Genomic DNA, 25,355 nt, shown 5'->3' with positions numbered 1-25,355 from the left:
GTCATACTTAAAATGACCAAACCCGTTAAAGAAACACATAAAAAGGTTAAAAAAAAAGTAAAAAAGAAACTACTGGCCACTGGTTCCCATGACAGCAATGGCAGATGGGCCTAAAAAAACTGAAACCAAATAAAGAAAAGCAGGGCAATGAGTCTAATGAGAGATATAACATCCATTCTAGCCTCCCTCTGTGACTTAGGTCTTGGTGGTTTTTTCAGCATATTAGTATACCAAAATTTTTTACTTTGGCAGAAGAGGTAGGTGAAAGGTTGGCAAAGTTAAGAATCAAGATGATCAATGCAAAATTTGCTTGTCAAATAGAACTACTCCTGAGTGTGATTTCAGAAGGTGACCATCTGATTTCATCTGGTTTTTGACTATTATTTATTCCACTAAAAAAAAGAAGTTCACCTTTTGGAAGAATTAATTTTTTTTACAATAACCTTATCTTTAAAATACTCTTCAGTGGATAAATATAAAAAGTATCTTGTACACATATAAACAGCTTAAATTATTCCTCCTCAATCAAACAGTAGGTAATATTAAGAATAAAACTGCTTATGATTCAAAATTCTATACTTTGACATCTTACATGTCAAAGAGAAAATAAAGAGACCTCAATTTAAAAGCAATGATAACAGTACTGGAACAGGTCCTCAATTTTTTTAATTTTGTGAAATCTTAGAACTGGAAATGAGTTTAGAAGTTGTATAGTTCAGCTTCCTGCCAGATGTGGAAATGGCCCTACTCTTAAATGACGGGTTACCTCAATGTGAACACTTCCCCTTATGGGGAGGGCTCTATATCGTGAGGCAGCAGTGGTCCTCATTTTCAAAGAAAGAGAATTTCATTATTAGAGTCCCTTCCTCATTGGGAAGATCTAGATATTCAATGACTCTGTCTTAATCTAATTAGGTAAATATTTATAGGCTATCTACTCGTAATTTTGAAACCAGTGCTATACAACAAGCCATAGTTCATTCCAGGCCATGTGGAGATCCTGGTTGGTTACATTTCGGTTTCCTGCTTCATAACTTTAACTGCAGGTTGATCAAGCAAAATATGGTGTCAATTAACACTTAACTCAGTGTCAGATTATATTTATGCAAGACACAAAAAAGGGAAGGAATAGAGAATGTTCTATTCACAGGATAACTAACACTCTAATGCCATTCTTAAAATGAGACCATTTTTTTTTTGTTGCAATGTTTTTTTAAAAGTATGCTTTTAAGACTTTGAAATTAAGCCTAAAATTCAACATGACCATCAACACATTGTTCAAAATTGTTGGCAGCAAGTCAATCTTTAATGTTTATTCATACCATTTACAAATTAACTGCATAAGTTAAAGGTAAACATTATTTAAAGGTACAAAAATATAAACAAAAAACCCATGAAAGACCAGTGGCAAAATATAGTCATAGGATACCCAGCCATACCTGGACATTCTTTGAGTGTTTTGTATGTGTTACAACATTTAATCCTCCCACACTTTGAGGCAGGTATTTATATTACACACGCTTTTTAGATGAGGAACTTGCGAAGAGAGAGGTGAATCTGGAAAGGATTTGGTCATCCAGCCTAACCTACTCATCTTGCTGATGAGAAACTTTTATTGCTAATTAGTGACTGTAAGCAAACTGAATGCTTGGAAAGCAACCAAAATTATATTATTAAAAATTTTTCCAATATTTAGAAAGAGAAGAATTTACTAAGAATTATTCATTTTCTATTAAAAGCCCTTTTCTTACCAAGACTCACACTAGTATTTTGGAGGGCCTTAACATTCAAGTATTACAGACGACAATAAAAAATATGGGAACTTAGGAAGGTTCCGAAGACATGTAGAATTACATTCCCTTAAAAGTATTAATCAAACAATACATTTGCCAGATGATCTGCAAGATAAATGAGGTAAAAGTAATATGGTCAAATTAGCTAATTTGCTTGAGCTTGGAAAATGAAACAGTTGCTGAAATCCTCCAATACTTTTAAGGTGCAATTAGGTCCTAAGACTCTGCAGAGAAATTCTTTGAACGTACCTGACTTTGATCATAATGGATTTGACTTTTCCTATTGTTCCATGTTTTGGGCAGGACAATGATACACAGCTGAGTCTGAGGCACGGGGCTAGGTCCACTGGGCTCTGGCATTTGACAGGACTACTCAGAGAACACTGTGGAAGTGCACAGTGTAAGGTATGTGATGGCTTGGTGTCCCAGTGGACAGCACAGCTGGAGAAGCACTGCATTCGGCTGTTGGTTAGTTATCGTGTCTTCTAGTCTAGCCCTGGAGAGCACTTTAGAGTTGGCAGCAGTACTATTAAGCCAAGCTTAGACAGGACAAATATCACCTTTGAAATTCAAGTGCCAAATCGTATTTTTGTAGTAACTACATAATAATATGTCTGAAAGATTACTTTGCTTGAAGTCAACAAAATTAAAGAAGAGTTAAATTATCATGTATATATAAACAAATGATCATGCACGACCTTATTAACCAGGTCTTTCCTTCCACCTTGCTTTTCCTTTTTCATGGGATTATTAACTAAAATGATTTTAACTAATAATTCCATGAGAAAGATTCAGTCATGGTGAGTCAAGATTAACATGTCAAGGATCTTATCCTGAACTTTATAAGTTACTAATAAAAGAACATAAACTTTAAGGGTAGTCATCTGATAAACCCTCAATATTTTAAAAAGAAATCTGTGTCCTTAACTATTTAACTATAGTAAAAAGTAAATATTTCTATTTTTATTATGTCTTAAGAAAGTCTTGATTCCTCACTATTGCCTAAGAAAAAGCCATTTAAAATGACTATTCCTTTGGTCAGTTTGTATTTTTTTTTTTAAATAAACACTACATACATAAAGGATATATATATCTCTCAAACTCTGGATATAGTGCAAACTTTATTGGTACACTTACCTTCAATTTTGGATGGTCTCAGTTCTTTGTTTTAAATTAACCTCACATAAAATGTTCAGATTACATGAATAAATATATTAACTGTCTATAGATTAAGAATGAACAAAAACACTGAAGCAGTGGGCCTCGACCCAATGAATCCCTGATTAACCATCTCTTCCCTGAACTTCCACCCAAATCCAATTTAACTATACTAACAGTTCTTCAACAGTTTCAAACATTTCTGAAATCAGTTTAGTAAAAGGATAAATTTGACAGGAACGAGGTTGTCTATGTTAAAACAACAACAAACTCCACCATCATCTGTGTAATCATACCATTTTGTAGATGAGGATACTAAGGAACAGAGAGGTAAAGATGATTTGCAAGGATAGTTAACTAATGAGTGATTCTTTATATTACTGATGAGCCAAGCAGAGTTTTACACATTGGGTATTCAACACATATTTGCTGACTGGTGGCACTGCAATCAATATTTTCAAAAGGTTCCTTCTGAAGAATACTGATCAGTCCCCAATTTGATTTGCTGCATAAAATCTCAAATCAATAAATACATATAGGATGGCATTCTTCTAGAAACTACATCAGGAGAAAATGATGAGTGAGATATATTTACCTGCCTTTAATTATTATACAGAAGAGAGAAAAATGGACAAAGACTTAAATAGGCTCTTCACAAAGAGGATATCCAATTGGCCCAAAGAACATACAAAAAGGCACACAACTTTATTAGTCATCAAGAAAGTGCAAATTAAAACTCAAATGGAAAATAACCTAATGACCATACATAGTAGAATGGACAAAGAAATTGCGGTATGTATTCATAAACAGAATACTAAACAGCAATTAGAATGAGTGAACCAAGACTACACAAAACAAAATGCATGAATCTTTCAAACATATGTTGAGTAAAAAAGAACCTAGATACAAAATTATTTTATAATTGCATTCATATAATCTTCAAAAACAAGCAAAGCTAACGTGTGGTGTTAGAAGCAGGGATAGCAGCTCCTCTTGGCAGAGTTGGGGTGATGGTGGTGGGCAGTGTAGTGACTAGAAAAGGACACAAGGGGCCTTCTGGGATGATGGCGATGCTCAGTTCTTGATCTGGATACTAGGAATATAAGTGTACTCACTTTGTGAAAATTTACCAAGTTGTACACTTAAAATTTGTGCATTTTCCTGTGTGTATGTTACACCTCAAAAAAAGTTACATAAAGTACTGTAAATAAAAAAGTCCTGTAAATAAAATGCTATGACAGAGGTACAAATGAGCTGCCATATGATCACAGAGATGGAAGCAATTTTAACTTAGATAAGGGTATAACGGTGTATGCAGAAAGTATATTTAAACTGGGCCTTGGAAAACAAGCAGATTTAATCAGACAGGTGTTGTAGGGGAGGGGGCTGAGGTAGATCTATTGCATGTGGAGGAGAGTGTGTGAACAAAAACTGAGAAGAGCAGGGTGCGTTTGTGCAATCTCAAGAAGTTCAAAATAGCTAAGGTGTAGGATGAATGGTGAGAACAAGGAAAGAGGGAGAAGAAAGGTTTATACAGGATAAGGTTCATACCAGGTAAGGCGAAATGTTGGACTGTGGAAGAGTTTGAATAATAACAACTGCTGCCACATATTGAGGGCTAACTATGTACCAGGGACTATGGTAACACTTTTTGTATGTAGTTTTAAACCTTAATAAAAACAGTATGATATTTTTACATTCTACAAAGGGATAGAAAACAAACCGACACTAAACATTACTGACATTAAACGTGACTTGCCTATGGCTACAAACCTCAGTACATCTCTAAATGAGGACTCAAACTTAGACATGGTTAGTTACAAAGTCCAATTTTTCTCTACTATATTATTCTGCTTTCCTCTGAAAAATACAAGGTTTTGGACTTCATTCTGTAACAATGGGAAATACCAAATACAATCTGGAAGGAGTCTTTTTCATAACTTTTAAAGAAAGTCTTAAAGAGGTTTTCATTTTTCAGGCTAAACAGTTTTTATTTCTTATGATTAAAATGGTTATTCCATTTGCTGGATCACTTCAATGAACTTTTCAATGAAGTGAGGCAGTTAGAACTACACATAACATTTCTGGTCCTTTAAAAATTTACAGCTTTCAATTTTATAGTTTTGGTGACATCCATGAAAACTGTATAGTAAGGACCACTGAAACAACAAGGGAATTAAAATGGTTCGCTAGAAAACATCTATTTAACACAAAAGAAGTCAGTAATGGGAAAATTCAGAAACAAAAAATAGACATAAGACAAACAGAAAAAAGGAGCAAAATGACAAATGTAAATCCTATCTTATCAGTAATTACATTAAATGTAAATGGATTAAACTCCCCCAATTAAAAGGCAGGAATAGGCAGAATGGATTTAGAATAAAATATGATCAAACAATATACGTCATCTATATAGTACATATATATTTTAGATTCAAAGACACAAATAGGTAGAGAGTAAAAGTTGGGAAAAAGATATAGCATGCCAAAAGTAACAGAAAGAGAAATGGAGTGCCTATACTAACATCAGAGAAAAAGACTTAAAGACAAAAATTGTCACTAGCGACAAAGACAGACATTATTTCAGGAAAAAAGCATCAATCCACCAAGAAGATATAACACCAATAACCTATACTGCACCTAACAACAGAGATCCAAAATACATAAAATGAAAATGGACAGAATTGAAGGGAGAAATAGATAATTCAACAATAATAATTGGAGATTTCATTACTTCACTTTCAACAATGAGTAGAACTAAGCAGAACATAAACAAGGAAACAGAATACATAAACAACAGTATAAACCAACTAGACCCAACAGACACCTATAGAACACTCATATCTATTGAACATACGACGATAGATCATATTTTGGGTTATAAAACAAGTCTCAATACATTTAAAAGGAATGAAATAACACGAAGTATTTTCTCCAACTATAATGGAATGGAATTAGAAATGAGTAACTGAAGGAAATAAGAAATTCACAAATATGTGGAAATTATAAATGGGTCAAAGAAGAATTCACAAGAGAAATTAGAAAACATGTTAAGATGAATAAAAATGAAAGCACAACATACCAAAACTTACGTGCTTGTAGGGAAATTAATGGCTGCATGTGCCTACATTAAAAAGGAAGAGGGCCAACCCTGTGGCCTGGTGGTTGAGTTCAACATGCTCTGCTGTGGTGGCCTGGGTTCAGTTCCTGAGTGTGGACCTGTATCAGTTGTTGGTGGCCATGCTGTGGCAGTGACCCACATACAAACTAGAGGAAGACTGGCAAGGCTGTTAGGTCAGGGAGAATCTTCCTTGAGCAAAAAGAGGAAGATTGGCAAATGTTCCTCAGCAAAAAAAAAAAAAAAAAAAAAAAAAAAAAGGAAGAAAATTCTCAAATGGATAACCTAATTTTCCACGTGAAGAAACTAGAAAAGAGGAAACCAAACCTAAAGCAGGCAAAAGAGGGGAAATAATAAGAATTAGAGTGGAAATAAATAAAACAGGATATAGAAAAAAATTAACAAACCCAAAAGTTGATTCTTTCAAAAGATCAACAAAACCAACAAATCTTTAGCTAAACTGACCAAGATAAAAAAAGAGAGAAGACTCAAATGACTAAAATTAGGAATAAAAGAGGGAATAGTACTACTAACCTTTTAGAAATAAAAAGGACTGTAAGAGAATACTATGAAAAGCTATATACCAACAAATTGGATAATCTACATGAAATAGACAAATTCCTAGAAAGACACAAACCACTGAAATGGACTAAAAAAGAAACAAGATGATCTGACCTATAAAAAGAGATCAATTTAGTAAATTAAAAAGTACCCACAGGAGGCAGCCTGGTAGCGCAGCGGTTAAATTCGCAAGTTCCACTTCGGCGGCCCAGGGTTTGCCGGTTTGGATCCCGGGTGCGGACCTATGCACCACTTGTCAAGCCATGCTGTGGCAGGTGTCTCACATTAAAGTAGAGGAAGATGGGGACAGATGCTAGCTCAGGGCCAATCTTTCTCAAAAAAAAAACTACCCACAAAGAAAAGCTCAGGCCTAGATGACTTCACTGGTAAATTCTATCAGTTATAAACTCTCTCACAAAAATAGAAGAGGGAATACTTCTAAACTTATTCTGTAAGGCCAACATTCCCTGATTCCAAAAACAGACAAAACGTATCACAAGAAAGAAAAATAGAGATCAATATCCCTTATGAATATAAAAGCACAAATCCTTAAAAAGACTAGCAAACTGAATCTATCAGCATATACAAAGGATTATTCACCATGACCAAGTGTCATTTATTCTAGGAATAGAAGATGGGTTCAATATACAAAAATCAATCAATAATGTAATACACCACGTTAAATGCATAAGGAAAAAAATCTGACAACGATCATCTTAGTAGATGCAGAAAAGGCATTCGACAAACTTCAACATCCAACAATCTGGTAACAGAATGCAAGTTCCTCAATCTGATAAAGGTAATCTATGGAAAACCCACAGTTAACATCATACTTAACAGTGAAACAATGAAAGCATCCCCCTTCAAACTGGGCAAAAGACAAGGATGTCTGCTTTCACCATTTCTATTCAACATGGTACAGAAGATTCCAACCAAGGCAATTAGGCAAGAAAATGAAATAAAAGCCAGATTAAAGAGGAGAGTTAAAACTATCTCTATTTTCAGATGACAAGACACTATATATAGAAAATCCCAAGGAATGCACTAAAAAACTATCATTAGGGCAAAACCTAGTTCAGCAATGTTGCAAGATTCAAGATCAATATATAAAAATCAGTCATGTCTATAAACTAACAAAAGTAAAATTAAGAAAGTAACTCCATTTACAATATCATAAAAAAAAGAACCCTAGGAATAAACTTAACAAAAGAAGTACAAGATGTATACATGAAGACTACAAAACATCCTTGAAAAAAGCTAAAGATCTATGTAAATGGAAATATGTCCCATGTTCATGCACTGGAAGAAGTAATATTGTTAAGATGGCAATACTCCCGAATTGATCTACAGATGGAATGCAGTCTTTATGAAAATTTCAACTACGGTCCTTACAGACACTGACAAGCTGATGCTAAAATGCATATGGAAATTCAAGGGACCCAGAAAAGTCAAACTAATCTTGAAAAAGAATGAATTCAAAAGACTCACACTTCCCAATTTCAAAACTTACTACAAGGCTAAATTAATCCGACAGTGTAATACTAGCATAAAGAAAGATACATAGAACAATGGAACAGAATTTAGAGTCCAGAAGTAAGCCCACACATCTACGGTCAATTAATTTTCCACAAGAGTGCAAAGACCATTCAATGGAGGAAGAAATAAAGTCTTTTCAACAAATGATGGTGGGACAATTGGATATCCATGTGCAAAAGAATGAATTTGGGTACCTACCTCACACCGTGTATAAAAATTAACTCAAAATGCAAAGAACTAAATGTATGAGCTAAAACTATAAAACTCTTAGAAGGAACACAGTGTAAATCTGCATGACCTTTGAATTAGGCAACTGTTTCTTAGATGTGATACCTAAAAGCACAAGAAATCAAAGAAAAAATAAAATAGATTTCAACAAAATTAAAAACTTTTGGGGCTGGACCTGTGGCTGTGCGGTTAAGTTCACGCACTCTGCTTCTGTAGCCCAGGGTTTTGCTGGTTTGGATCCTGGGCACAGACCTAGCACTGCTCATCAAGCCACACTTAGACGGCATCCCACATGCCACAACTAGAAGGACCCACAACTAAAATATACAACTATGTACTGAGGGGCTTTGAGGAGGAGAAGGAAAAATAAACAAATAAATAAATAAATAAAAAGATCGGCAACAGATGTTAGCTCAGGTGCCAATCTTTAAAAACAAAACCACCAAAAACTTTTATCAGAGGACACTGTCAAAAAGAAACAGCCCACAGAGTGGGAGAAATATTTGCAAATCATAACATATCAAATAAGGATCTAGTGCCCTAAATATATATATAATAGAACATTTATGACAATAAAAAGACAATTAAAAATGGGAAAAGAATCTGAACAGATATTTCTCCAAAGAAAATATACAAATGGCCAATAAGCACATGAAAGGATGCTCAGCATCATCAGTCATCAGGGAATGCAAATCAAAACCATGAGCTACTACTTCAGATGTACTAGAATGGCTATAATAAAAACGATGGACAAGTGGTGGCAACGATGTGGAGAAACACCAATTCTCACGCATTGTTGGTGGGAATGTAAAATGGTGTAGTGATTTTGGAAAACAGTTTGGTAATTCCTCAAAAAGTTAAACATAGAATTATCATACGATGCAGCAATTCTACTACTCAGGATACGGCCAAGAGAATTGAAAACATACAAAAACTTAGAGACAAATGTTCAGAGCAGCATTATTTATAATATCGAAAAGTACAAACAACTCAAATGTTCATCCACTGAAAAATGGATAAACAACATGTGGTATATTCATAAAATAGAATACTATTTGGCCATAAAAAGGAATGAAGTACTGATATATGATAGATAAACTGTGAAAACATGATGTTAAGTAGAAGAAGCCAGACAGGAAAGGCCATATGTTACATGATCCCATTTATATGAAATGTCCAGAATAGGTAAATTCATATAGGCAGAAAGTAGATTATTTGTTGCTATACCCTGGGAGGAAGGAAGAATGGGTAGTGACTATTAACAGATATGGGGATTTGAGGAAGTAACAAAAATATTCTGGCATTAGTGGTGACTGATGCCTGACCTTGTAAATATGCTAGAAACTACTGAATTGTGCAATTTAAAACACAATGAATTTTATAATATGTGATTTATGTCTCAAAAGATAAAATCTAGGGGCTGGCCCTGTGGCTGAGTGGTTAAGTTTATGCGCTTCGCTTCAGCAGTCCAGGGTTTTACCGGTTCGGATCCTCCGTTGTGCACATGGCACTGCTCATCAGGCCACGCTGAGGCGGTGTCCCACATAGCACAACCAGAAGCACTCACAACTAGAGTGTACAACTATATACTGGGGGGCTTGAGTAGAAGAAGAAGAAAAAAAGAAAAAACTTGCGGGAAACAAGCAAAACAACTCTTACATGGGAATTTGTATGCTCAATGCATTTAATTAAAAAAAAAAGAGAAGAGTGAAAATGCTTACTAAAAAAAGATAAAATCTAAAAAGCAGAACAAAAATTTATAGTTTTGTCTATCTGTGAATAATTGTCTTAACCCTATGACATACAGTAAATTGAGGTTTTTACTGCTGCATGAATCTGAATTACAGCCTTTAAGATGGGAGTGGAAGTGATGCACTTGCCGGGACATGAGCTAGCCAATCACACCTGCATCTCAGTAAGGCTTCACTGTTCTTAAATCATTAAGACTTATACTGTCTCCAAAAATTATAAAAATGTTTTTTCTATGTTAAAAACAGCTCCAAATCAAATAGATGGATTACAGAACTGTTAATTTTCTTGGATGTGATAAAAGTACTATGGGTAAAAAAGTGACTGTCTTTATTCACTGAAGTATCATACCCACAACTTACTTTCATATGGTACAGGAAAGAAACTGCTGAATCTAGGTGGAGAATACAGGATATTCTTATATTATTCTTTCAACATTTGTTACGTTTGAAAATTTTTATAGTAGGAAGTTGGAGGAGAAAGTGCCCTGAAAACAAAGTGATTCTTCAGGGTGGATGGTGATGGCAATGAATAGGAAGTGAAGAGATCTAAAAGGGTAATGATATTTCCCAAACTAGGAATTCATGAAGGTCTTGCAGCATCTACTTGGCAAAGTCCAGGCCGCATCATGGTTTTGTAAAAGAGTGAAATGTTTGTTTTCTAGTTTTGTTCTTTTTCTGATGGTGCCCACTCAGTTGATCTTTTTGGCCATGGCACAACGTTGGCCTGCTCTTCCCGGGTTATAATTTATAAAGATCTTCCTGAGCCATTTGCAAATGGTAGCTAGAAAACCTTTATCCTGTAATATGCTTATTTTCTTAAATACACTTATTTTTGTCCACAATGAAGTTTCCTGATTAAAAATGCTTATGTGGATTTTTCTGCCAACCTAAGTGGCTTAGGACTTTGTCCCTAAGGTTAATTCACTGTTCTTCACTTGGTAGAGCTCAGAGTAAACTGCTTCTCCTCTTACACAGCCCACAGAGGATTACGCGGCTGTTTGCACTTTTCCTTTAAAGATGTATTTGTTTATTCTCATTTTTACTTCCCTATCCTTTAGCAAAGTGATCCAGTAAAAGGTAAAAACAAAAACATGTACTACCTTGTTAAAGGCTTTTGAAAAGTTGAAGTATCCTTTACTCTTCAATCTAAACATCATACTAATACAACTTAAACATAAAGGCAAATCTAACAGAGTAAAATAAAAATGCTTAAATAGCCCCTATGTAATTTCTTAGATTAATTTTATTTTAACTGCAAAAATACAGTCAGGATATAGCACATAGTGGGAGAGGGAAGAGAAACTCCAAGTCAGGACAGCCCAAGTTAGAGCTGTCCAGTTAACCGAGTTTGACCTCATAGGTATCTTTCTTCCTCTTATCCACAAATATAATTACAGAGCTTACTTTAAACACAGTAAAAACAATAGAGGGTATATTCTTTTAACTGTTATAATTTACTATCAGCATTCCTTCTCACCAAATTTTCTGAAGTTAGGTAGCAATAAATAAAAATTCATAGACACTTTAATACATTAATTAAATTTTGAGTAATTTTATATCTTTTTCTAACTAGTTCATTTCCAACCATCAAAACAGCTATTTGATAAAAGAGGCCATCTAACATGCAATGAAATAAATATGAAGGGTCTTGACTATTACCATTTTGTTACAATTACATGGCTAATTTAGTTAACTGGCTTTATAAAAGAGGATCTAGCATATTAGTACATTAAGTACTTCTTTGCTGCTAGTCTATCAGTCACACAACTAATAAATATCAAAGAAAAACTAAGGACATTAAGGTTTTAAAGACACTTCAAATATTAATGATATTGCCATTATTGATATATATATATATATCTTCAATGCTAAAAAAAGGGAAAAGGTCCCCAAGAGGCTAGGCTAGAGGTATTAGAGAATAGGGAGTATCTGCATGAACAATCAAAAAATTTCACAGATGCAGTAAGAGCTCCAATGAAATAGTAATTAGCTACAGCATTCTATAAAGCAGAGTTTCTCAACAGCAACACTACTGACATTCTGGGCCAGATAATTCTTTGTTGTGTGGGATGGTCCTGTGCTTTGTAGGATGTTAAGCAGCAGACCTCGCCTCCACCCTGTAATAGATGCCTGTAATACCCCCCAGTTGTGACAATCAAAAACATCTCCAGACATTGCCAAATGTTCTCTGCAGGGCAAAACCACCTTCAGCTGAGAACCAGTACTCTAAAGCAGTAGATGTCAACCTTAGCCTCAGAGGAGAAAAACAAGGTGAGCTTTTAAAGTTCCCAATGCTTAGCTGCACCCCACACGAATTAAATCAGAATATCTTGGGGGGGAGGGGGATGGGAAACAGACTTCTTCTAAAAGCTCCTTAGGTAATTCCAATTTTTAGCCAAGGTTGAGACCAACTACTGTAAAGTGACAAGTTTATTTGTATAATTTCTCTCTCCTCTCCAGGATTATCTATGAACTCTCAGAAAGAGAGGACAGGTGCATTTTAAGTATACGCTGGTCATCTCTAGTCTGGCCACTGGATAAGGCAGTACACTTAGGGAAGAGCTTCTAAGAGCCGAGTAAGAAGAGACTTATTATAAACTCATTTACTTTCAGTAAAAAAATTTTAAAACAACACACCTAACTCAATTTTTAACCAAGGATTTACAAATTCAATAGTATTGCTGCTGATAGGTAGCAGACTGTCACGGACGAGAGAAGTTGAGGGTAGGGAGGAGAAGGTAAAGTCAATAAGGTATGTGTTCCCAAAGACACGCAGAGATTTTATATCTTGAGTGGTTGATTACTTTCTTCCAGAGAGTTGTGGGAAAGACTCAAATGCACACAAACAATACAACTAATAAAGTTAATATAAGATTTTCAAGCATACATTTTAAATATTTTTACTATATTATCCCATCAAATTCACTGACTTGACTTATTAGAAAACTTAATGACTTCTGCCTAAAAAATTTTAGTGAAGACAGAGTATGGTGAGTTGCAGAGTGAATGAGAGGTGAGGAAGTTAAGACAGCTTAAGTGCACGGCCTCTGTTGACAGAAATAGCTCAGAGATCTAAAAGTTCCTCTGCCTTAGGCTGTTAGGATATTCATCTAAACTGTTTAAGCCTACTAGGTGTGAGGTTCCTATGAGGACTTAAGATTAGTCTAGAAGAACTGAAAACTTAAGATAGTTACATAATCATATGCTGCATTACACTGCTAAATGCCAAAACAAATGAAGAAAGATTTTGGTTAAATGGGATGGACAGATTGCATGCTTAAAATAAGTTAATATAAAGAATAAATATCATCCCCTATTCCCAAGCCACAGAGAAGTAGCAGCAGCCAGGAATCATCTCCCCAGGCAGGATAACTTAACCCTTCGGAAAAATTTAAAAGTGGGTAGGAGTCAGAGACAGCAAAAGGTGAGGGAGGGTAGTGGAATGAAGGGCAGAGTAAAAAGTGATTTTAATTTGATGCTATACTTTTAATTTGCTATAATGAACATATATTTCTGTAGTATTTGTAGAATTAAAAAATTAATTTGAATATCTGATAAGGGGTTAATATCGAGGACACATAAAGAACTCCTATAACTCAACAACATAAAAACAAATAACCCAATGAATAAATGGGCAAAAGAACTTGGATATGTTTCTCCAAAGAAGATATACAAATGGCCAATAAGTGTATGAAAATATGCTTAACACTATTAACCATTCAAGAAATGCAAATTAAAACCACCATGAGATACCACCTCGCACCCATTAAAATGGACACTATAAAAAATCCCAGAAAATAACACGTGTTGATCAGGATATGGAGAACCTTGTGCACTGCTGCTGAGGATGTAAAACGGTGCAGCCGTTATGAAAAACAGTATGGTGGTTTCTCAAAAAATTAAAAATAGAATTACCATAAGATTCAGCAATTCCACTTCTGGGCATACACCCAAAATAATTGAAAGTAGAGTCTTGAAGAGATATGTGTACACCCATGTTCATAACAGCATTATTCACAACAGCCAAAAGGTAGAAAGCAACCTAAGTATCCATCAACACAAGAATGGATCAACAAAATGTGGTATTATACACACAATGGAATATGCTGACACATGCTACAACACAGTTGAACATTGAGGACATTATGCTGAGTGAAATAAGCTGGTCACAAAAGGACAAACACTGTACGATTCTACTTGTATGAACAGTCAAAATTCATAGAGACAGAAAAGCAGAAGGATGGTTCCCGGGGATGGAAGAGGAGGGTACAAGAAGTTATTGTTTAATGGCTACAGTTTCAGTTTTGCAAGAAGAAAAGAGTTCTGTGGCTACATGGTGGTATGACAGCACAACAATGTAAATGTACTTACTGCTACTGAACTATACACTTAAAGATTAAGATGGTAAATTTTATGTGTGTATTTTACCATAAATAAAAATAGTAATAGAAACATTGTGATTTTATTGTAAGCAAGGCTTAATGCAAGGTTTAAAACAAAAGTATCTTACCTACCTGGGAAGACAGAAACAACATTATATTTAAATGACAACTTAGAAAAACAGTGGAAGACAACAGGATGATTAATTTTAAATAAGTAACATAAATCAGTGATTTTCAACCTTTTTCTCACTCCCTTAACGCACCTGAATTCTAACTCACTTCTCCCATCAGCCACAGTAGCTCATTTTGGATGGCAACAAGTAAAACCAGGCTAAGGATTATGAGTGGTGAAATGGGTATCTACAAGGAGCCTGGGTCCCTGCTGATACCACGGAGCCACTAGAAGGAAAATTAAATCTTTCTTGTTGTTGAAACTGTTGTTCACTGGATGTTCGGTTCTATGCAAATAAACTTGATCCCCACTGGATGAGGCTAAAAAAAAATTTGCTCTCCTGGGGCAGGCCCGGAGGCGTAGTGGTTAAGTTTGTACGCTGTGTTTCAGTGGCCCAGGGTTCACAGGTTCTGATCCCACGTACAGACCTAGCACAGCTCATCAAGCCACGCTGTGGCAGCACCCCACATAAAATAGACGAAGACTGGCACAGATGTTAGTTCATCAACAAAAGAGGAAGATTGGCAACCGATGTTAGCTCTGGGCCAATCTTTCTCAAAAAAAAAAAAAAAAAAATCTCTCACTACCTCATCTCTCTTACTGTTTTCTTTCTCCATCCCTTTAAAAACTCTACTCAAGGTCTTCATTTACCACCTATTTACCTTTCAGGGCATTGTAATCAGGCTTCATTCCCCAATACAATATGGAAACTGCTCTGGCAATAGATCCCAGTGACCTATTAAGTGACAAATAAGATGGATTTTTTCCTTGTTTTCCTTTTACTCGAGCTGTCTGAGGTACAGGAGACTACAGCAAACACCTGTCTCAAAATAATCTCTTTTCTCAGATTATAACATATATGCTTTCTTGTTTCTCTTTTAAATTCCTCCTCATTTTTGGAGGGCTCTTGTTTCTCTGCCTAACCCCTCACAATTACCAATTTTCTCCTTTACCTTATCATTTCTTTCTGAGATGTTGTTCTATTGTTTAAGTTTTCAGTGACTCTCCATGATCCACACATGCTCTCTGGTCTGGCCTGGTCTCTGACATCTCCCGAAATCTGATTATAAGCTCCCAGGCATTTAGTATTGCGCCTTCCACCCAGAATGCCCTTCTGAATCCCTAGTCTGCTAGGTAAACTTGTCAGTTTTTACAATTTTACACATCACCTCTTCTGTGATGCCTGCCCTCACTCCACCAAATTGAGCTGGTAATTCTTTGTGCCCCATTTATTTACTGGTCTGTTTCTCTTATTTGAGAGTAGGGACTATGTATAGATAATGCTTGATAAATTAATGCACTCAAATTAATTTATTTTAAAATCATTTATTTTATTTAAGGTATGCTGTTTTTTTGGTGAGGAAGATTGGCCCTGAGCTAACATGTGTTGCCAACCTTCCTCTTTTTGTTTTTTCTCCCCTAAGCCCCAGTATATAGTTGTATGTCCTAGTTGTAAAGTCATTCTAGTTCCCCTATGTGGGATGCTGCCAAAGCATGGCTTGATGAGTGGTGTGTAGGTCTGCACCCAGGATCTAAACCAGTGAACCCTGGGCCGCTAAAGCGCAACACATGAACTTAACCACTTGGCCACGGGGCCAGCCCTCTAAAATCATTTATTTTAATTTATTGATTGCAATAAAGCACTACTAATTCTGCCATGATCTCTTTGTCCTTAGGATTGGTAATGCTGAAGTCTTAATTGTGTTAGTTCTTCAAAGTACTCAGTGCCTCTCAACTGCTACATACCACATTAGGGGCAGAGAAAAAAAGTTAAGGTAGTGACCCCAGCAATGAACTGATAACTGAAAGATTCATGATATGGAATAACTAGGCTCATAGACATGCAGTTTACATGTGTAGGGTATTGGAAAGGACTCTCATTTTAAATTATGAGACTTGGTTTGTAGTTCCAATTATGACTATAATATGTGTTTAGTGCACTTACTGTGATTGGAACAAGTCAGTCAACATTCTCTACAAATATGTCAAATTAGAGAACTAGTTCCTTTCCTGATATAATATTCACTGTTCTAGCTCTATTCTGCCACTACTCTATTACTGCTCTTTCTCTGATGATTTTAAAGAGTTGAAGAGGGAAAGATGAGAGTAAATGACAAACCTGTGAATGTACAAGTGGTCAAAAACATTGAGAAGGTAAGGGAAAGATAGATTATCAACTATCCCCTTGAAAGTCAAGTCACTGGAAACAAAAGGAAAAGAGAAAACTGGGATAAGGACTCTAAGAGATAGGCCACATCAAAGAAGTGTGAAAAAAAAATCTTACCGGAAAAGAAATCCCTTAAACATGCTAGCTAATGTATTTAGGGTAACAACTCAGACATTACAACTATTAAACTTAAATGGTAAAAATCTTAAACCAATTTATATCTTAAGGAATATTTAATATCTATATTTACCTGTCAAATACAAAACAAAAAGTTTGTAATGCTGAAATTGATCACTTTTATGATTTGGTTTATTTCCAGTCAGTTAAAAATATTTAAAATATAATTAAGGTTTGGCAAATGCTACTTCAAAATTTTTCATTTTAAAAAGAATAGTATTTGGAATAAATTTCTAGTGGTAATAGAGATTAATTCAAAAAGAGCCCGCCCTGAAGTCAGAAAACCTGGGTTCAGATTTGTCTAGAGCAATCTCTTCTCTGAGCCATAAGGCCCTCATCCATAAAGCAGGGATAACATCTGCTTCCATTTATTTCCTACGGACGTTGTAACACCAAACAATATATTATACTTTTAAGAAACTTACAAATTATGCACATACGCTTAGGCCTGACCTAGATTTCAGATAGGTGTAAAACATTTATATGTCTTTTAAGTCATGCATTTGTTCACTATTCTAAAGCTCTTAAAACAAATATGTTACTAGAATCTACTTCTACCTTCAATGTTGTCCTAAGAGTTTAATTTACATTGATTAATACAACAAAAATTACAGACTTCAGTGGTAAGCATGAAAGCATCACACATAGAAATTTAATGATTATATAATAACAAACTAAAAAATTAAAACAATCACATTCCTTGAAATATTAAATAGATTAAAAAAAAAAGGATTTGGAGAGAACATTTGTGTACCAGCAAACACTGCAGCCAAGGTTGTCAAGTTTACAAATCTGCATATTTGTGATCTATCTAGAATGAAGCAAACAAATCTCCAGGAATGCTAAAATAGGCTATATATTATTTAGTAGAAATTCATTTAAGATTAATACTTGAATTTCTCTATCATACAGGAGGAAAAAGCAGCAGGGGCTGTGGTTGCTATTGCCTCTGTTGCTAAATGTTTGTATACAGAAGAGTTTCTGGATTGGTTTATTCCATCAGCTTCCCTATGGGTTAGATTTTAAGACCAGGGATAATTTTAGATTAAAACTATGTAAAGCATGACATAAATGGTAAAAATAAAAGTGTGGACAAATATGTGTGTGTGTGTGTGTGTATATATATATATGACAGATATCCAGAATGTGTCACAAATATTGATATCAAAGGAGAATTTAAGACAAAATACAATAAATATGACACAGGATCAGTTTTTGTTGACAACAGCAAAAACTATAATAAAGATATACCATCATGGACCTTTTTTGTGTCAAATATCCCCAAAGACATGTAAAACAAAACCCATTAAAAATACTGCAAGGAATTGTGTGAAACATCACTTTTGTAAGAGATTAACCCCACTCATCTTCAACTGATTAAACAAAAAGAAAGTTAAAGATATTTTGCAGAATTTGAAGGATTTAAAAAATAAAGGAACGTGGATATAGTGCATAACAACATACAGTGAATACACAGTGTGATATAAACAGAATGTCCATAAACATTTATAAAAACTGTCCATTTGTTAGGCTGAAAGTAAACCTGAACTAATATAGAAAAATCAGAAATTGAATGAGCCATATTCTTTGAATGCAATATAATAAAACTAGAAATTAATAAACTGCAAAACAAAATGAAAGAAAACTCCTTCGAGCACATGAAAAGTTAAAAAAAAACACTTTATTTTGGGTCAAAGAAGAAATCAAAGCTATAATTCCACACGATGAGAAAATTATGGTAATTTTAATAAATCATATATCTACACATAAGGCATATAGCCAAAACTATAAAGAGGCAAATTCATAGATATAAATATTCATATCTTAAATATGAAAAGAATGAAAACAAAGTAAGCATTCCATTTAAAGAGGAAAAAAGTCCAAGAAAATCAAGAGAAAAAAAATAAAAGCATCTAATAAATGAGAAAACAGACCAAAAAAAAATCACTCTTTTCTTCTCCCTTTAAAAAGAAAATCAATAAAAATAAACTACAGCTAAGTATAATTTGGAAAAAAAGAGGGAAATTCATATATATAACATTAGAAATATGAAAATGGCTATAACAAATAGGATATTCAACTTAAGAGAGAATAGGATACATAATGCTATGCTAATACATTTGAAAATCTGAATGAATTCCAGAAAAAACAAATTACCAAAAGTGACTAATGAAATAAAAACCTAACCAGAAAAAACTACAAAAAAATTGTCAAAGAATTACCTCCAACAAAGGCTCCAGGCCTAGATGGTTTTATAGTTGAGTTCTTTAAAACTTTCAAGAACAAATAAGTCCCATGCTATATAAACTTTTCCAGAGCACAGAAAATTAGGGAAAGAGTTCCAATTCATTTACGAAGCTGGCCTAACCCTGATATCAAAACCTGACAAAGATAGCACAAAAAAAGAAAATTACAGACCAAATTCACTTATGAATATAGATGCAAAGATTCTAAATAATATACTTGAGAATAGAAATCAATAGAATTATTAGACATCTTGACATGAAGAGGACATTCATTCTAGGAATAAAAGGAGGGTTTAGATTAGGTAATATCTTTATATATCATATCAAAAGGTCAAAGAAGCAGCACTGTATAATAATCTCAATAAATGCCCAAAAGGCATTTGATGAATTTCAATACCCATTTCTCATAGAACAGCAAATAATGTCTTGGTCAACTACAAATAATACATTCTTAACATCAAAGAACTGTAAGAGTAAATGATGCTTATCATTGCCATTATTTATAAAATCAGAAGGAATATCTGTTAAATGTAATAAAATAAAGAGAATTAGGAAGATATACAGGATAAACTTTACCCAGAAGAATCAAAACTAACAACTGAAAAACTAGGATTAAACAAAGTTCAGGAAATATAAAATTTGCAATAAATTCATAAATAAAATAAATTTTCACATTTAATGCCGTGTGAATCAAAATTCTTTTAAGGTTTCCTTTTTTAAAGTTAGAAAGGTGATTCCAAAAATTCATATGAAAAAATTAACTGGTCTGAAAATAAACTCCAGGAAAATTTTGAAAAAGAGGACTAATAAGGGAAGACTGGTCCTATCAGCACTTAAACATTTAATAGCTAAAATGCTTAAAAATGGTATAGTATTGGAGTAAGAACAGAAAATATAAAGGAAGAAAATTGAGTCCAGAAGGCCTTACTAATATAAAAATATTATAGATTAGTGTTAAGAGAAAAAAATTATTCAATAAACAAGACACCATTTGGAAAAAATTAAAATCAGTGCCTTACCTTACGACATATACCAAAATACATATGAGAGGGACTAAAAGGTTATATGTGAAAAATGAAATAAGAATATCTAGAAAAAATACATGTGAGTATTTAGTTGCTAGTGGCATGGGGAAGCTCTGTCTGAGTATAATAGCAATGTGACAAGCTACAAAGAAAGTGGATAGATCAGACTACTTAAAAAAATTAACTAAAATTTCAATAATAAAGAGCAATCTTGAAAAAAATTTACATTTTAATAGAGTTAATATCCTATATATATAAAGGTTCAATAACCAGCAATCCCAATTCTGATAATCTACACTAAATTATATAGCCAAGAATGTTCACTGCAGTGTTATTTGCAACAGTTCCCCCATTCAAGAATTGTGTAAACAGTGGGGCCAAATTTGGTTAAACAGTAACAAGAATATACATGGGAAAAGAAGGCAGTAGAAAAAAATAAAAAGAAATAAACTAGAGTGGTTACTTTTAGACAGATTACTGGTGGTGTTTTTCTTTTTCATACATGTATAACTATCTGTCAAAACTTTCATGATGAATACATATTACTTTTACAACCAGAAAAATATAAAAAAACACATTAAGGAACATTTTCATAAATACATGATTATCAGAATTCAAAAGTTTCAACAAATGTTAAAGTTCACAATGGTTTGTAAATTAAACTATCTTTGCGTGCTGAAAGCCCCTTAAACATTTCTGGTTCTATTAATCTTAACTTAGCATGAAAATACAGTTAAAAAAAAGCCATACTGTCTTAGATTACATTTTCATTCCTTCTCTCAAAGGGATTTTGATTTTAATGACTATTAAAAGGATTGATTTTCACAAATACATCTAAACATCACTGCAATAAATTATACAAGGGTCCATATGCAATAGAATAGCTTACAATAAAGGTTTATTTCATATTAATAACACTGTTTTCAGTGAATATTTAGAATAGAACCAATTTAAGACTGGTCATTTTCTATATTAAGTTTTTACTCAGGAAACCTCTTTAAGGCACTCCAAATAGGAAGACGACTAGCCTAAAAGCCTTTAGAAAAAACAAAAATTCTTTAAAAATCTTAATGGACAGGAAGTATTATTTTGTGCCTAACTGAAATCTCTCCTGTGATTTAAAACTCTTGTTCTTTAAAAAAATATAAAGCTAGACTGCATTTTGCTTTCTTTAGACAACATAATTAAAAAACTTTTAACTAGCTATTTCCTAATACTTTGGTTTACTTGTCTGTCTGTAGTCTTTTAATATTTTTCTTATCTCTCAAGTTATTTAACCCCATATGGCAAATTATGGTTTCAGGCAATGCACAATCAAATGAGAGAAGAGCTTAGAGCTCCTACACGTATAATTCTGTAGAAATACAAACATACCTTCCTTCTTGGCACATGTTGCGCTGCTATTACATGTTACTGTGCTTGTCTCTTACCACACTCATATTATTTGTATGCATGTATACTAATTGTATGTAAACCAATTCATACTTTGAGCAGCTTTTTTATTCACACTAAGTGGAAGTCCTAGTCAACTTTATTTGTAACTACTTGCCCAACCTTTTCCACTCACTCAGTTTGACATCACTCAAATTTAACAATTTCGCCTTCTCATCTATTATGAAACACTCATGAAATGTGAGTTCTAGCCTTATAACCATCCCTAACTAGTTTTGTGACACTGGAAGAGTCCCTAACTTCTCCAGGTTTCAATGTTTCCCTCTATAAAACGGGGATGGAACTGTACTAGAAGACTAAAAAGTCTTTTACACGCTGACATTTTATTATCAATGCCACGGATCAGATTCTATTCTAATTACTCTTAATATTAAATTACTGCTTACTATGTGGAAACACTGTGGGGAATACAACAGTAAATAAAGTATATTCTTAGTGCAATGTTTTTTGAACTAAAATACCCAGACTTAGGTATACTTATACTATAGTACTATACTGATTATAAATAGAAAATCATTAGCATAATTCTTTCAAATTCTGTGAACAGAACTGGTATTTCTTCCCTAGCCACATTATCAGAAATTTCCCTTGCCTATACTTCCTTTTTAGACTCTAGTCTAAGTCACGTCCTTTTGTCTCTCTTGCTCTCTGATGAACTGCAAACGAACTGTTCAACTGCAGAGCCTCCACTCCTCGCCCCAAAATCATGTTCTGTTTTGGTTCTATTTTGTTTAGGAAAAATCTTTAACTTTTCTTAGCGAAAAAAAATTATAAGGATTTATGGGAATCTTATAAAATGATTTAATAAAAATTCAGAAAAATATAACCAAGTCTTGCCCAAGGCAAGACACTTTTAAAAACATAAGGACTGCTATAACGGGCCAGACTCACACTTTCACAAACAGAGGGTCCTGTCTCTCATGGTGAGGCAAAGGGCTGTGCAGTGGAAGGACATCACTTCACAAATATATGAATATCCCAGGTTCCCTTATTAATTTATTACGGAAATGTGATACATTAATTTGTCCAATTTGCCGTTTGGGAAGCTAGTGAGTTATCCGTGGATAACTAGTTCCTCAACATTTCCTATGTCAGACAATTTTTAGAAATTTTAGGGCTAAAAGAAACCTCACACCTTTTCAATTGCCTCATTTTATAGATGACAGGACTGACAAAAAGAGTAGTTAAAACTCTTGTCCAGGTCACTCAAGTTTAAGAAAGAATCTACTCTCTCGATCCTCAATCCAAGGATATATTTCTTCAATATATCACACATTTATCTGATACTAATAACCTTTGAATGAATTCAAATTTGCTTTTTTGCCATTTCATAGGGTTATCTCTATTTTAATTAACTTGACTTTAGTGAAGAATTCATGCTTACTGTAAATATATATATTCTTGACAAGGGCCAGGGCTGTGTCTCATTCACTGAATCCTCAGAATTTATTTATAGGGTCTGGCACATAAGCAGGTATTCCATAGACTGTTGTAGACTGAGCGAATGAACTTTATAGACTTGGCTCACATGCATTCTTAGCTTTAATTTTCTTAAAGAGAAAAAACGTAAAGCTCTTTAGTTCAACTTTGTTCCTTTGATCATTCCTGACATTTTTCTCTAGACTTTCTCCAGCTCCATTATGTTTTTTTTGTTTTTTTTTTTTAGGAAGATTAGCCCTCAGCTAACATCTGCTGCCAATCCTCCTCTTTTTGCTGAGGAAGACTGGCCCTGAGCTAACATCCGTGCCCGTCTTCCTCTACTTTATATGTGGGACACCTGCCACAGTGTGGCTTAATAAGCGGTGCAAAGGTCCACACCCAGGATCCCAACTGGTGAACCTCAGGCCACTGAAGCAGAATGTGTGAACTTAATTGCTGCGCCACACGGCCAGCCCCTATGTTTCTTAAGGTGAGGAAATGAGAATTTTGAATGAGGGTAGAAAGTTTTCTTTCTAGATACCAATAATCTTCCCAGTAAGTGTAGTTCCCTTGCACCACCTTATTCTGGTTAACAACAGTACTTACTTAACACTTTTCTTTCAAACTGTATAAGTACAACACATTAATGTTTGTTGGTTTGACATTTCAACACCCAGAAAATATGGATTTTATTTATTCTGCCAGAATAAAGTCCCTCTTCCAAATCAATTATAAAAATGTTAAACAAGACTAGATTTAGCATGTATTAACTTTTCTCTATCCAGAATGGTCCATTAGACTCTATAGTTTCACTTCCTGTGTTTAAATAAATTATCTGTATAATCAAAATTATTTGAGTGTCTAATATGTGCAAGCCACTGAACTTCCTCGTCATGAGTAAGTAACTCATACCATTCCAGAAACTGATCTTTTTTTTGGTTGGTATGGAGAAGGATTAGAAAAGTTTTGGATCCATGAAAAAGACCTTTAGGAAGTATAAATAAAAAACATGTTTTAGTTTTTCCTTATGCATTGACTTATTTATTGCCTTCCACTGTCCTTTTAACCCCAGATATACCCTTCCTGTCATTCTTAAGAACTCTACCAAAATCCTTTTATTTATCAATCCTATGTCTTTGTCCCTCTATCCTCAGACAACCCTCCTATCATCTAGAAGAACCTTAGAGAAATTCTTTTATTCAGTAATCCTGTCCTTTATTACATACGCTATCAGAGAAGTTGAGAGATGGAAGGAATCTTAGAGATTCCAAGTTAAACTCCGATATACCAGCATGATATTCATCAATACTAAAACAAATAACTGTAGCCAAGTATAGTACTTAACCTGTTTAATACGTCAGCATGCTTGACGTATACACATAATACTTACTTGTACTCATCATAGACTTCCTGTTTTGGCAGTGAAGTCTCAGGATGCTCCTCTAGGGTATTCCGAATCCAGGAAAAGGCATGCATTTGCTGTGCCCGACTAGATGACATGGCGTTCTGATCACTAATCATAAAACAAAAACATGTTTTAGCTGAACTAGACAGCAATTCTTTGATAATTTTTGAGCCAGGACTAAATGTTCCACTACAGAACTGTATGTGAACGCATTATAAACGACTAAACCAGACTCAGTACATACATCAGATGCCCAGTTATCTATGTACCAATTGTCTACCTGTGGTTGTGAGCCATTTTCTACAGCTAGTATCCGACTGCAGTTACTGCTCTGTTCTATCCCTCTCCATGGTCTGTCTCTAAGGCGGCAGAGGTGATGGTGCACCGAAAACATAAGGTATTTGTTTTGGCCAAAATTATCTCTAAGTGGATATCTGCTCACTCACTTGCTTGTTCACTGGCCTAAATTTAACAAATCATCAAACTTTTAAAATAAAAGTCATCAAAAAATTTGTTTATTTTCTATTTGCTTAGCAACCTCAAGTAACTACCCCAAAATCTTACTAAAACACTCTGTCCTCCAGAATGGAATTCACACTAGAGAGATCTTGAGAGGATGAATCTCCCCTTATAATCTTTCCTGTAACTGGGTCCCCTCCCCAGGCAAAAAAGATCCTAAGTTTTTATTATATGGCAGTGTCATTTATAAACCAATTCCATGAAATGAAACCCAAGATAGCATGAGGGAAGCTCCCTTATTGATTC

General features: G+C 34.3%; 1 protein-coding gene across 5 annotated transcripts in view; it reads right to left on the bottom strand.

Annotated features, from left to right (window-relative positions):
• RFX7 (regulatory factor X7) overlaps window positions 1-25,355 on the bottom strand; it is a 129,441-nt gene that overhangs the window by 14,891 nt on the left and 89,195 nt on the right. For 4 of the 5 annotated variants that reach the window (XM_001500738.7, XM_005603031.4, XM_005603029.4 and 1 more), the window contains exon 5: window positions 24,576-24,698. In XM_001500738.7, coding sequence (XP_001500788.1) covers window positions 24,576-24,698 — 123 coding nt within the window. Of the gene's footprint in view, window positions 1-19,265; window positions 19,344-24,575; window positions 24,699-25,355 lie in introns of those variants that run through there. The other variant, XM_070236198.1, reaches the window with a different exon arrangement.

Source organism: Equus caballus, chromosome 1, assembly GCF_041296265.1.
Source record: "Equus caballus isolate H_3958 breed thoroughbred chromosome 1, TB-T2T, whole genome shotgun sequence".
In the NCBI taxonomy this organism is placed as follows: Eukaryota; Metazoa; Chordata; class Mammalia; order Perissodactyla; family Equidae; genus Equus; species Equus caballus.
This window is presented reverse-complemented; position numbering and strand designations above follow the sequence as displayed.